The sequence below is a fragment of the Hermetia illucens genome, chromosome 4 (assembly GCF_905115235.1).
Source record: "Hermetia illucens chromosome 4, iHerIll2.2.curated.20191125, whole genome shotgun sequence".
NCBI classification, from domain to species: domain Eukaryota; kingdom Metazoa; phylum Arthropoda; class Insecta; order Diptera; family Stratiomyidae; genus Hermetia; species Hermetia illucens.
Window position 1 is genome coordinate 85,595,668 of NC_051852.1, and position 12,949 is coordinate 85,608,616.

The 12,949-nt window shown below is 37.3% G+C and overlaps 1 protein-coding gene across 2 annotated transcripts; it reads left to right on the forward strand.

The window, feature by feature from the left end:
* Positions 1 to 372: 372 nt before the first annotated feature.
* LOC119653925 (protein DEK) lies at positions 373 to 11,738 on the forward strand. Of its 2 annotated transcripts, none has more exons than XM_038059084.1 (12): positions 373 to 498; positions 858 to 1,029; positions 8,348 to 8,676; positions 8,730 to 8,904; positions 8,963 to 9,196; positions 9,255 to 9,361; positions 9,435 to 9,587; positions 9,648 to 9,770; positions 9,825 to 9,894; positions 9,958 to 10,076; positions 10,155 to 10,307; positions 10,488 to 11,738. In XM_038059084.1, the coding sequence occupies exons 1-12, from the start codon at positions 457 to 459 to the stop codon at positions 10,500 to 10,502; spliced, it is 1,692 nt and encodes a 563-aa protein (XP_037915012.1). In that variant the 5' UTR covers positions 373 to 456; the 3' UTR covers positions 10,503 to 11,738. The 2 variants fall into 2 exon arrangements, with proteins under 2 accessions (XP_037915012.1, XP_037915013.1); XM_038059085.1 differs by having other exon boundaries at positions 8,963 to 9,187.
* The last annotated feature ends 1,211 nt before the right edge of the window (positions 11,739 to 12,949 follow it).

Consider the following 12,949-nt stretch of genomic DNA (forward strand, 5'->3'; position numbering starts at 1 on the left):
TGATAGTTTCAACACTTCATCTATATTAGATTTAATCTATCCTGATGATACTCTGATTAGTTTTGACATGAATTTAGTCCAAACAATTACTTGTTAAACTGCTTCGAAATTCTCGTTTTTTACATACGAAAATCTAAGAAGATATAAGAATGGATTGTCTTCAAAGTGATTCAGTTTGTTCAGATTTCATTTATATACCAACATAACCTGCATATTTTTGGTTTTTTCAATTGTTTAGAGCTATTTTGGTCTCCGACATTTTCAAACAAAAATTACATATTTAAACAGTTTCCCGCCCTTTCCATCCCATGCATAAACCTTTTACACATTTGATAACGACTAATTTCCCAAAATCTGGCTTGCAAAAACATCATAACAAAACATCCCACCCTCAATATAAACAACAAGTATAACGTTGGCAACCCGCGCGTAACTCAACTAATAATTTTCACAAACATGTCGTCCGACGGTGAAAAGGAGAAATCTACTGAAGATATGGTAAGTAAAATCGTACCACCTAATCCAATTGTAAGTAGATTCCCCACTGATTTGGAAAATAATCATCAACTGTGTGCAAATTGCGGAAAGTCATGTGAAAACTGTGGAGAAGTTAAGCGCGTCACGTAAACATGGCGTCCGTATGAGTGTTGTTTGAAGAAATTTCGCGGTAAATTTTATCGTGCGCGCAAGTAAATGCTCGGAAAGGTGTTGACGACTGTCAAGTGTTTCCAATAACATTTTGAAATTTTATCGTCTTGCCGGGATTAGCCTGGCACTAGCGTGTCGTTTCATAATATGCCTGTCGAGAGGAATTGGACATTAACATGAACATGTTTTGTTTTTTTTCTTCGTTTTAGGCGAAAGATAAATGTGAGACGGATGCGGCGACAACGGCGGCGGTGGCAAAAGAAAGTCAGGAGGGCGCTGCAGCCTCGAGCGCCGATGACAAACAGGTCGAAGAAGCTGATGGTGATAAAGATTTGAATCCGGCGGCGACGGCGGTGCCTGCTGAGGAGAAATCTAAAGATGGTAAGTTTTCGGTGGACTAGTTGGGCCGGTGCAGATTCGTGCAATGTGCGCTTCCGAGTTTGCTTGAATGTCCGACAGCTCGCACTGTCAGTGTGTTGGTTGAGAGCGAGACGCGGGAGGCCGGCATCTCTAGTGCAATCGGCTAACGCATCATGTATGAAGTGTTACTGGCGTGCAGTAGGTCGGCGGTTCGAATACAGCCGCCGGCGAACGTCACCCTTGGGTTGTTCATACGGAACCCTGAACAATATGGTTTTAGTGTAGTAATGTCCAAGGGAAAGTGAAGTCTCCGACATTTCCATAGGTAGGCTGGGTGAACCGCCCTCCAAACCTTTCCAAGGCGGAGTACAGACTTTTAGTTTATTTGTGTTGTTTAATTAATTTCGTGTCATTTGTTTACTACGACACGAAGGTTTACACAGTGCCTTGCGATCAATAGGCAAAATTTACTTGGTTTTTTGGAGGATATGTCATTGCAACAAATATTAAATACAAAAATATAATTAATGTAAATTCTAAAAGATATCAAAATCGTTTCCCCACCAATATCATAAAATTGCAAGATTTAGAGAGTCCTGTGGGCATAAAATATCTGAATATTATTAAGAAATGAAACTATCTGCAACGAAATTTGCTAAAGACATGACAACTTGTTATTGTGGAAGAGCCAAAGCCGAAATTTAGAATAATAGTGTTATGGGCTAATTAGCAGGAACATACCTTAAAATACTTCGGCTTGACATCTACATTCGATTCAATTATAAAGCTTGATTGGGTACGAGCCTGGGCTAGCATGATAAATTGGGAATTACCGTGCTCGTCGCGGAAGGATTCCAGCTAAACATGATTTTTGAATTTATAGGTGGTGGTGATATCTTTTAAAGGTTCGACTAAGGATTCAATCCTTAGGTTTATCATCCACAATACCATTAACAGTCGATTTCAATGTGTCTTTCTTTTTTCTCTCAATTTTCTGAATCCTCAATGTCCACAGTCGGACACCCAGCAATGTGAAAACCATTTTCTAACGCTTCAATCGTGTTGGTCCACCACCCAATTGAATTCGTTTCTTACATTCAGCCTTACGAAGACCAACATTCGTCGACAATGATAGCTGTTCACGTTCGTCCGGTAGCTTCGGCAACTTCAATTGTTTTTGCTACAGATCTCGCATAACTTGCATCGTACATGCTAGTCCTACCGTGATGAACTTATCAAATAGCTTCCCCCTTGTGTCTAACATATCATACTGAGAGCACTGTACGTCGATGGCAAAGCAGGGCCACCTTTACTTTTGCTTATCAGCAAGATTCTCACAATTCAAACAAAAAGCAAAAGCAAAAGTGCTATGTCGTTGCAGTTGGACATACTACACTTGTTTGACTTTCATAGACAAGTTATTTCTTTCAGTTCCTTTATGATCAAGTTAGAGTCTTCAAGGGATTCATCTGCCCTTACGTATTAATTCCCACGCTTGCTCTACGGCTACCCAAAAGTGATTATTATTCGTTGGATTAACATTAGCAACTATCTCCTTCACATCGCACCATAAATTGTTTATTGTTAGCTACGTAATTGCTATCGTGGGTCCAAAATGAGCAAGCAAATAAGTAGTAGTATATATAAAAATTGTAGGGAAAAGTCGGTGTATTTTAAAAAAATAATCCCTTTTTTAAATACAAATCACAATTTTGTTAACTTTATCATAAACCCATAATCACGTATTTATTTATTACTTGCAGTCTTCGATTTTGAGTATCTTTTTTAAGTGTTTAGATAGTTGAAAAATATAAAAAATAACGAAAAAACAAAAGCGAAGACCTTATTAAGTTTAATTAGGCTCTGAAGATAAATAAAACAGAATTGTATCTCCTTAATATTAGTTAAGACAAAGCGAGCTCCTTAAAATATTCTTACAAATATATTTGAAACATTTTGAACCTCGTTGAAAATAAAAATCTTTCGATTTTTTTTTTAAATTAGTAAAACATCGAGCATTTGATATGTTTTTCGTGATCAAATTGTGGATTTCGTGATGTTTTTGTGTCAAATTAATGAAAAAAAAAAATTTATAAATTCAAATTAAATATATGTAACTGGTGTCGTAGGTCCATTTGTACCCCAAGTCATTTGTAGTTCTGCTCCTAGCAAAGAGTAACCGTCCTACGTTCGGCAACGACCGCAGCACGTGATGTAATGAGGTTACTTAGATGAGCGTGCTCATAAGTTAAATATAAATATTTTGACCCGATGACTCCAATTAAGGGTTCAGATCTGGAGACAGCAAGTCATCTAATTCCATTCCTAATTTCGTGGACATATGAAAACTATGAAATCCCACGGATACAGTGAGTGATATAAATTTAGATGGAGTTTAAAAGGGGGCTCCTCCTTGAATAGTAATTTGACAACCAGCTTTCAGTGTTGACGTAAATTGCAAAATGCGCGAGTAAGGAGCCAAGATGTGAACATTTAAAGTGAAAGTACTCATTTTGTAGGGTACTCATCCCAAAAATCTGGAAAAATCTAGGATCATGCGCTTATATGAAATCAAGGCGTCGAAATATGTCCCATTCCGATGTCTGCTCAAATAAACTTAATAGTGTACTACCAACTTTTAGAAGTTAATCGGAAAACCCCTTAAGGGATTCGTCCCGTGTGTCGGATCCGCGGAATCGAATTTTTTTTGGCATCAATTGTATTTAGATATAGTGTAGAATATATGGGCAAAGTGATTTTTTGATATTCGTAGTCGTTCGGAAATCATAGTGTTAAACACGTGATAAGTCACATGTCAGATTTATGTCGACCGCCGTAAAAAAACGCGCATTTATCGATCCGAATGATGTTCGAATGATTTCGCTTAAAGGACAAGGATTGAAGTCAAGCCTGTACATGTGTTTCTTGAAGAAACCTAAGGTTTATGGACTAGGCATAGCAGATTAATGGTCAATTAAGGTTTTATGCTTAAAAATCGCATTCTACTTTTCAAATGCGTTTTTCCCGAAATTGCATGTTGAGAATCGGCTGCCACCATAGCTCAAAATCTATCAAACGAAATTCTTTGAAATTTTCAAGACTTATTCAAAATATATTTCTACGGTCCGCAAACTAGGATAATTGCGATGCATTCAGTAGTTTTTTTTGTTATTCATTGAAGAAGCCATAAAAAAACATCAAAATTCACAAAAAAAAGTTTAACAAGGCAGCAAAAATTTAGCTTTTAAAATTTTTTAATAATCCTAGTTTGCGAACTGTAGTTTAGCCCACACGGTAAAATGCCGTTTACTTTTTTTCTTTAAGATGATCGCAGCGCCCGCTAGCGTGGTAGCAGAAAAACACCTATTTTTGGAGAGGGATGTATAAATTGCTCTGTATTTCAATAACGAACTATGCGATCGGGCTAGAAAAGTTACTATGCACGCCCAAGATATTAATAAATCTATGGTGAAAAATTCGTATTTGTATCTTTATCCAGTTCTTCACAAAAAAAATTCTTTAAAAAAGCCAAAAAAAAAAACAGCCTTCACACGGGATGACCCCCTTAAGTTAATCCTAGGTTTTGCGGCAGAATAGAGGACAGTATCGCGCACAATACTATTAAAGTTTCGGGAGAATTCGGCTATTTGTTTCAAAGTTATCAATTTCGCGCGAATTTACTACATAAGCCATGCAAATAAGATGCTGAAGTCATATTTGACGCTCTTTTGCCCTTTACTTCTATTAGAAGAGCCCTTTTTAAGATTTTGTGTGAATCAAAACCTTATTAGAATTGCTTTGATTTAAAATAGTTTCTTTCCGGTGCTTGTAGTTTCATCTAAAAAATAATATTGCTTGGTAGCTTTCTCCTATTACAATATATTTTAATAGTTAGTAAATACGTATTTCGAGAGCTACTTACTCTCTTCCTCAGTACTTAAGCTTAAGGGGTAGCTTAAGTACTGAGGCGCCATTCGCGCCTTAGGCTCATATGCCTTTTTGTTAGTAATGGGCTCCCTTCTTGGATTATAAGCTACTAAATCGTGTTCCCACAAATGCCTACCAATAGTTTCTATGTTTGCCTCCTTTTCCGGTTTCCTTTTAATTTTAGTTACAGGTACAAAAGGATTCTTCGAGTATCTAATTACACTCTCAATGAATTTAGTAGTCATTTTAGGACGCAGTCCACGTATTTTAAGCTACGATTTATATTTCAATACGTTACGATTCTTCTTCGATGAACAACCAACATTGTCTTCAGTTTTTGTATAAGTTTCCAAAAATAGTTTTTAAATAAGGCTGCGCTGATTAGCATGTCGGTGCTTTTCTCATCCCATTGCTCAAAAGTTCCTCCATGAAAAGATGTAGTACTAACCTTTTTGTACATTTTTTATACAAATAAATAGTGCATACCCTTTCGCTTATGGTTTTAAAGTCGATAAAAGCCGGTTTCATTTTTTAGATGATTAAGAAACCTATTCCGAGCACATGATTTACTGAATGGTCACTGTAATATTTGTTGCAGTTCCTCTTCTCCAGGAAACCACATCAACCTTATATTTGGGCAGGATATCGGCTAGCTGGTAGGGAGTTCATTTTCGTCGCCGGGTTCGTCGTTGTAATATCGATTCAGTCCGAGGCTCCTTTTCTGGCTTTGTAACAAGTTGTTTTCCTTCCTTCCTTGTCTGCTCTATCCAACCTCGGGCCTGGAGGATCATTTGGTATAATTTGTCCCATTTTCAGGGGGGGAGAGTAGCCTTCATCTTTATACGTCTGCAGCTTCCAGCGATCATCGTGTGGAGGTGGAATTAGGGTTTGGTAGTAGAGCTGGTGGTGTTCGTTCAACAGACGTTTCCTAGGTCCTATGCTCCAGCGTGGGTACCAATCCACGTTCTCGAATTGGGACCTGTACTGCCCTTTGTCCGCCAATGATAAGGAAAGGAGGGTATTAATGAGGTCGGTACAGGAGGTTTCAGATTGGACACCAACCTGCTGTCTGTCGATCAAATTTTCAAGGTGTTGACAGGATTTGAATACGATAAGGCAAATATAGTATCCCTCCTGTCGTCGCACTCAAAGCGGTTACCTTCTTTCGGAAGCCTAACAATCATCGCCTTCTTCTATTGATTGGGAAACATTTCAAATTTCCAACATGTACAAATGAGTGGAAATGACAATTTTGCAGAGACTGCAGGAGCATCGATGATTAACATATGGTAGGTCTGCAGGTAAATTATCAAAATAGACAGCTTTACTCCGTTGGAGTGCATTGATGGCAGTGATAATTTTCCTTATTTCCTTTCCACATGTTACGATAGTTTGTCATGTTATCCTAGAGAGATGGAACTTCAAGAGATGTTATTCAGAATCATAGTGCATACCTCCTCAGCCACTCATTATTCAGAATGAGAAATCATTGCTCCAGTTCGTCGCCTTCACCTCTACAGTCTGCAGTCTACCAGGTCTTGCAATATCCTTTTGGTACGCGGCCGACAACTCACTCGCACCAGAGACAAAAGCACTTCTGCTGTTTTAAAGGTTGTGCCGCTTGCGCAATAAGAAAGTTTTTCCACTCCTGGACGACAGTTACGTCTGCGGTTTAACGTGAGTACATGTCGAGTTGACTTAATCCGGTCCCATGGTCTTCTTAAGACGCCGATTGATTTTGTGATCAGAATCAGAGCCCCGCTGGGAAAAGCACAACGGTAGCAGTCTATACTAAATGCATGACTCAGTTTATTCATGCTTGATGCAAGACCCGGCACCCGTGTTGATAAGCAACACCACGTTCCATATCCGAAGGTCTCTGTTCGCTTGAACGAAACCACAACCCGCATGAAATTCCCACTAGGTTACCAACCATTATAACCGAGCTGATCGCACATGAGACAGGAATTTTGACACATATGAATTCAGGCACTATCCCGGTTCCCATGATACCAGTATACCCCTGGAGGTTTCGTCACCTTATGCCACTTCAGATCAGTCCCCGTACAGACTCGTGTCTGATCGCTTCAATAAGGCTTTTGGAGCATTCCTCTATTGCATCACGGTCAGCAAACTATAGTAAGTACAGAGTATCACTTCAGAACACCACTCCTGGGCGACAGGATCGCGGGCGGCTAATATCGAATTTGGGGGCCGGCGTCGAACGAAGGTAAGCGATCATTATATAATGGCCCCTCTTAGCTCCTCGTTTGTTATGCACATTCAGAAGACAAAACCTAAACTTATTGCTGATTGTGATATGGCCAATTTTATTACATGCTCGTTACCGGTCAGTCAAAATCCCACTGACCTTGTACCCCAAACCCAGATAATAGATGTATTTGAATATCCTGATGTTGAAATCTTGTCACGATACTACTCACTGTAGAGTAAACAATTCAGTTTGTTGATACCGTCAGCTCATGAGTCAGTTGCATTCCTGTGCATATTCGCTCCTATGTGGACTATGTTATTTGGCTTTACACTGAACAGTTCTTCTTTGAAAATTCAGCACCATAATTTCACGCTTTTTGCAAATGTATTTATGATAGAATTCATCATTTTAGTTCCTAAAAACGTTTTACTGTGTTATCGTGTCAAAGTACTAGAAATGCAACGTAGCATGCACCCCAATAAAACGAATTCTATCATTGCGCTAATCAGGAAAACCGAACAACAGGACGAAACCTAACAGCGCAGAATTTGCATCGAGGCAAAATCTCAAAAGAACTTGAATTTCACACGAAATTCTGAGATTTCGTTTTATCATCCATATATTTTTTTGTCTTCATCAGTGACGTCGAGGGGTTATCTTTCTTCAAACACCTCGATTACGTTGTCAACATCTACTTGTTCTCTCTACGAGTCACAGTCCTTAGCGGAGTGCGTTGGGATTTGGACGAGACAATCTGCTTTAATCCGCCTTCGCTCTTTTGCCTAAAATCTTCAAATGTCAACCAACATCTAGTTGAAGTTGCTCCCGCCGAGGTTCACTTTGTGCATCTATATGAGAGTAGCATATGGAAAGTAACGCTTCCAGCTTTCATCAACTCATGCCTGTGTCATGTCATCGGGGTACTTGGGCTGAGACAAAAACAAATGAGAATATCATCGGCATACGTGCCAAATACCCACGGAAGTGTTGTTCAAAAGACGAAAAAAGCAGGTTACATATTGAGTAAAAAGGCGGCTTTATATGTCTACTCATGGTTCATGGATCGATCTTGGATTTCTTTGATAATAATTTTCTTGGATAGCACACGTTTTCGATCGTTTATTAGATTAAATATTATTTAATAATTTGTTAAATATTCTTACTTATATTATTTTAAATTTTGTGTTGATTTAATAGAAAAATCAGAAGATAAAAAAGACGACCCCAAAGAAGTTAAGAAATCTGAATCGGAGAATAAAAGTCAGGATGGTGAAAGCAAAACTGATGGTCAAGGCGACAGTAAAGTTGATGCAAAAGTAGAAAAGAAATCTGCAGAAAAAACGGAAGATAAAGAGAAGAATGGAACAGCGGACGAGAAAATGGAGGATGATGCTGATGATGGAAACGAGAAAAAGGAAGAAGAAGACGAAGAGGATTTAAAGGCACCGATGCCTTTAGGTGAAATCGCGAAAATCAATGATAATATCACTAAAACAAAAGTTGAAGGCCTTCAAACATTACACACGGTAAGATTGGACTTTTTGACTGGGCATCTATTGCATCTCCTCAAATTTTGTAGATCCTATACGACGTTCCGGGAAAAGCAAATGTGGCTAAGAAGAATTTAAGGAAGTTTACCGGATTTAACTTCAATAAAACATCAGATCAATATAAATCCAAAATGGAAGCGATAGATAAGTTTGATATCAAATTATTACAAGGCGTTTGCGATATCCTTGATTTAGAAAATACAGGTAAGACTTGTTTGATCATCATACAAATTTGAACTATAGATTGTATGTCTTTTTCTAGGATCGAAGGATGAAGTATCCAGCAGAGTAATGGAATTCCTACTTTGTCCCGAAGGCGAGCCTGAGAAAGAGGAAGAAGAGGAGGAAGAAGTTGAAGAGGAGCAGGAGGAAGAGGATGCTGCCGAAGAAGCAATTTCTAGTGAGGAGGACAAACGTAAACGAAAACGTGTTCCAGAACGTACTACAAAAAGTTCGGGTCGTCCGAGGCGATCAACAGCTGGTAAAAGTAATAGAGGTTCAATACATTTAAATCCAAGTGCATAGAGAAACATAATTTCGTTTGATTTTCATAGATCTTTCTGCATACGTGGATTATTCAAGTTCAGATGAAAGTGCTGGTCGCAAATTCCAACCAGCCAAACGACGAAGAAGAAAGAATGATTCGGACAGTGGATCGGATGTAATGCCATTATGAAAAAATATCGTAGAGTACTATTCTATCATTTTTGAATTTGTTTCATTGTTTAATACAGTACAATCCGTCTGCCGGTGGATCGGATTCTGATGGTGCACGCAAACGAGCGTCAGGTGCAGGTCGAGGAAGGGGTAGGCCAGCCGGTAGAAGAGGCCGACGAAGAGATTCAGAGTCGGAAGAAGAATCCGCGTCGTTTGATGAAGATAGTGACGTAAGACGCTTAATGTATTTGCTGTGGACAAAGCTCCAATTAAAATATCGTTAAATTTAGGAACCGAAGAAGAAGCGCGGAAGACCTGCTGCACGCCCGCAAGCGAGAAATAAGAGGGGAAGAAGGAGGAACGAAACTGAATCAGAAGAAGAGGAGTCAGATCTTGAAAGTGATAATAGTGAGGTATGATGAAAGTTACGCATTAGAAGAAAAATAGTTTAATGCTTTTTAATGCAGGATATGAAAAAGAAGAAATCTAGGACGCCAGCGAAAGCAAATAATAAAGCAAGAGGTACACCCGCAAAAGGTACTTTCCAATGAATCATTGTTGCTTTCTGTTGTCATATCATTTCTTTTTTCTGTCGTCCAGCGGCTCGTGGCAAAAAACCCGGTAGGCCCAGGAAAGCTAATTCATCAGCAGATGAAAATGATAAAGATGAATCGGAAGATGAACCCTTATCGAAAAGGTCGAAAAATATGCCACCAACGGTAAGTCGCAATATTCATTTACTTATATTCTAAACCCCTTATTTAATAAATAACTGTTATTTTATTTTCTGCCTCCAGGATGAAGAAATTAAGGTATATGTGAAAGAAATTCTTGATGAGGCCAATTTAGAAGAGATTACAATGAAAACAGTTTGTAAGCAAGTCTACGCAAAATATCCAGATTTTGATCTAACAGATAAAAAAGACTTTATAAAGGCAACTGTAAAGTCGGTAAGTGAAATTTCAAAATAATGTTTGTTGCTTTCATCAAAATAGACAATTTATTTAATGATTCCTGGTTGGTGAGGTTTTGGTTGAATTTACTAAGTCTAAAACATTAGTCTGATTCGTAACAAGTATTTTCATGAAATAGAGTTTTTCTGAAGGTAATTTTTTGTTTCCCCTTTACAGCTCATAGCTGCATAAAGCACATCATCCGTTTTTTCTATGTCCCAATTTATCATATACGCGTGATATTTGGAATCAGCATTACAGTCAAAATGATGTCATTTTATTACTTCTTTTTTATATAAGTGTTAATTATACGTTAGATAAAGCAAAAGAAGAAAGAATTGTATAAAATCAAAACAAAAAGTTGTAAATAAAACTCCTTGACGTTTTTCCGAATTTGATAACGGTCTCTGGTCAGTACAAAATTTTATTTTAGAGATTCTATTCTAATTTAAACGTGAAAATGAAACGAAATTCCGATTTGACAATGCAATGATAAAATACAGATCAGATAGGGTTTTATTTACATACTGCACAGATAGTTCGCGGTCCCAAGTAGAGTTCTTATCGACGGCTCAGCTTCGGAGGGCTACTGGTCGGATTTTGGAACTCGCTAATTTTCTGTTGCACGTGGAAATGTTGACAATTTTAGGTATGCTTGTTTTTATGCGAGTTCTCAAAATATTAAATCTTGTTTGCTCTACTGTGGAGGAAGCATATTCTTACTGCATTTGATCGGCATCGAAGAATATGCGTGCGTTTTGTCAATTTCAAAAAATATGTTAAACATATTAGCGATTTCTTCAAACCGAACAGCGGAGTCACCGAGTAACCACTCGGTTAAGGGTTAGATGAAATAAAGTCTTTTTAAACATCTTTATTAAAGTCGTTTAGTTTTGACCATAATGCGAAAGATATATCCTTTTAAAATATTATATATAATTAATTCTAATTATATATTATCAGCTTTTAAGTCTAATACTTGTAAAAACAGATGGGTGGTTATATAATATATATATTTTTGACGTGTGCGAATTGTATGATAATGTACAAAACTGTTAAATGAGATCACATATTGAGAGAGCAGCATTCTGCATAATTCGTGCTGCACTGAAATAAGAGAACAGATGAGAAAATTAAAATAAATAAATAAAAAATAATTCTAATTTGTGTAGATTAGATGTTGTTTGCGTTGCAATAGTGATTATCTTTCTATTTCTCACACACATAAACTTCTACTACTGAAACCTACTATGATGCATTTCACTTGAAATCAAATCCGACATACATACGTAGAGCAATAGAGGTAATAACAGAAAAGAATGAAAAAAAATACAACTACATGTATTTGTTTCCTGTAATTTTGCATACATACATACCATTAATTTGAAATAAAGAAAAACTTCTTGAAGTAGTATTTGTAGTCTAAAATGACTTTATTACTTTATTTTCCAATCCAATCCAATTTGAGAAAAGAAAGCTGCTTAGAGTTCAATGCAGGGTTAGTGTTTATAAATCGATTTATTTCTTTGTTATTCATTCGGTATTATTTTTCAAAATTTTATTTCATCACGTTTGATTGAAAAGAATTCAATGCAATGAAATTCACATTTTTCGTGTTATTCCTTCTTGAGTTAATAAGAAATTCGGGTGTTTTTTTCATTTCATTCTGATGTATACTAGTTCATAAGAAATTCTTTTATTTTCATTTTTTTCATGAATAAACAATTTACATTATAATTGAATCGAAAGGATATTCTACTATAATAACGGAGAGTGGATTCAAAAGGATATGTAATCTAATTTACTCTATCCTTTATAGACTAGGTTCCTAAGTTTGTATGCTTGCTGTGAGGTGAGTAGTATAGCGTAGCAAACATGTCTTGTGCCCTTCACAGGATTTTCCGATTGTTTCGTTGACGTTGGCCTGGCTGATGTAGTGGGTATTTGGCCCACATGACAATGTAGTTCTTCATTCGGTGGTATATTCCAGACGCGTGTTAGAGAAACTTTACCGTTTCGCCGTCGACCGCATACTAGTCTAGAGAAAACATTGATGCGAAAGAGTTTCAGCATTGAAATTACTTCATATTTAGCTAATAACATTCGTCAATTAGACTAAAGGGTAACTGGGATCAGTTAGCACGAAATTTTCATAAATCCGTCAGTTGGTGACAATCGAATCGCGAAACCGTTTAACCAACTTCGGTGGTCATGCCAACTCCATTTCTTAACTTTTTCTCCCAGCCAATCGTTCAAGCGTAAAGAATTTGATTGCTAGAAATTCCACTCTCAACTGTCCAAAGTTACTTTTGGAGCAATTAATATGCTTTATTTGTGCAGTTATAATAAAACAATAAGGGGGTCTCATTTACATGGTTATAATACAGGGGTGGCAGGCTAATTAACACACCCTGGTACGTGCGTCTAAAGATGTACAAAACAGAATAAATACATATAGCAAATATTTATTGATTTTGTTGAAAATTTGCACATTTTTAAGGTTTTGTGTGAAACAAAACCTTATTAGAATCGATTCGATGTCTGTCCGTCTGTCTGTCTGTCTGTCTGTCTGTCTGTTTGTCTGTCTGTCTGTCTTTTTTTTTTTTTTTTTTTTTTTGAGGAGGTGGAAATCTTCAAAA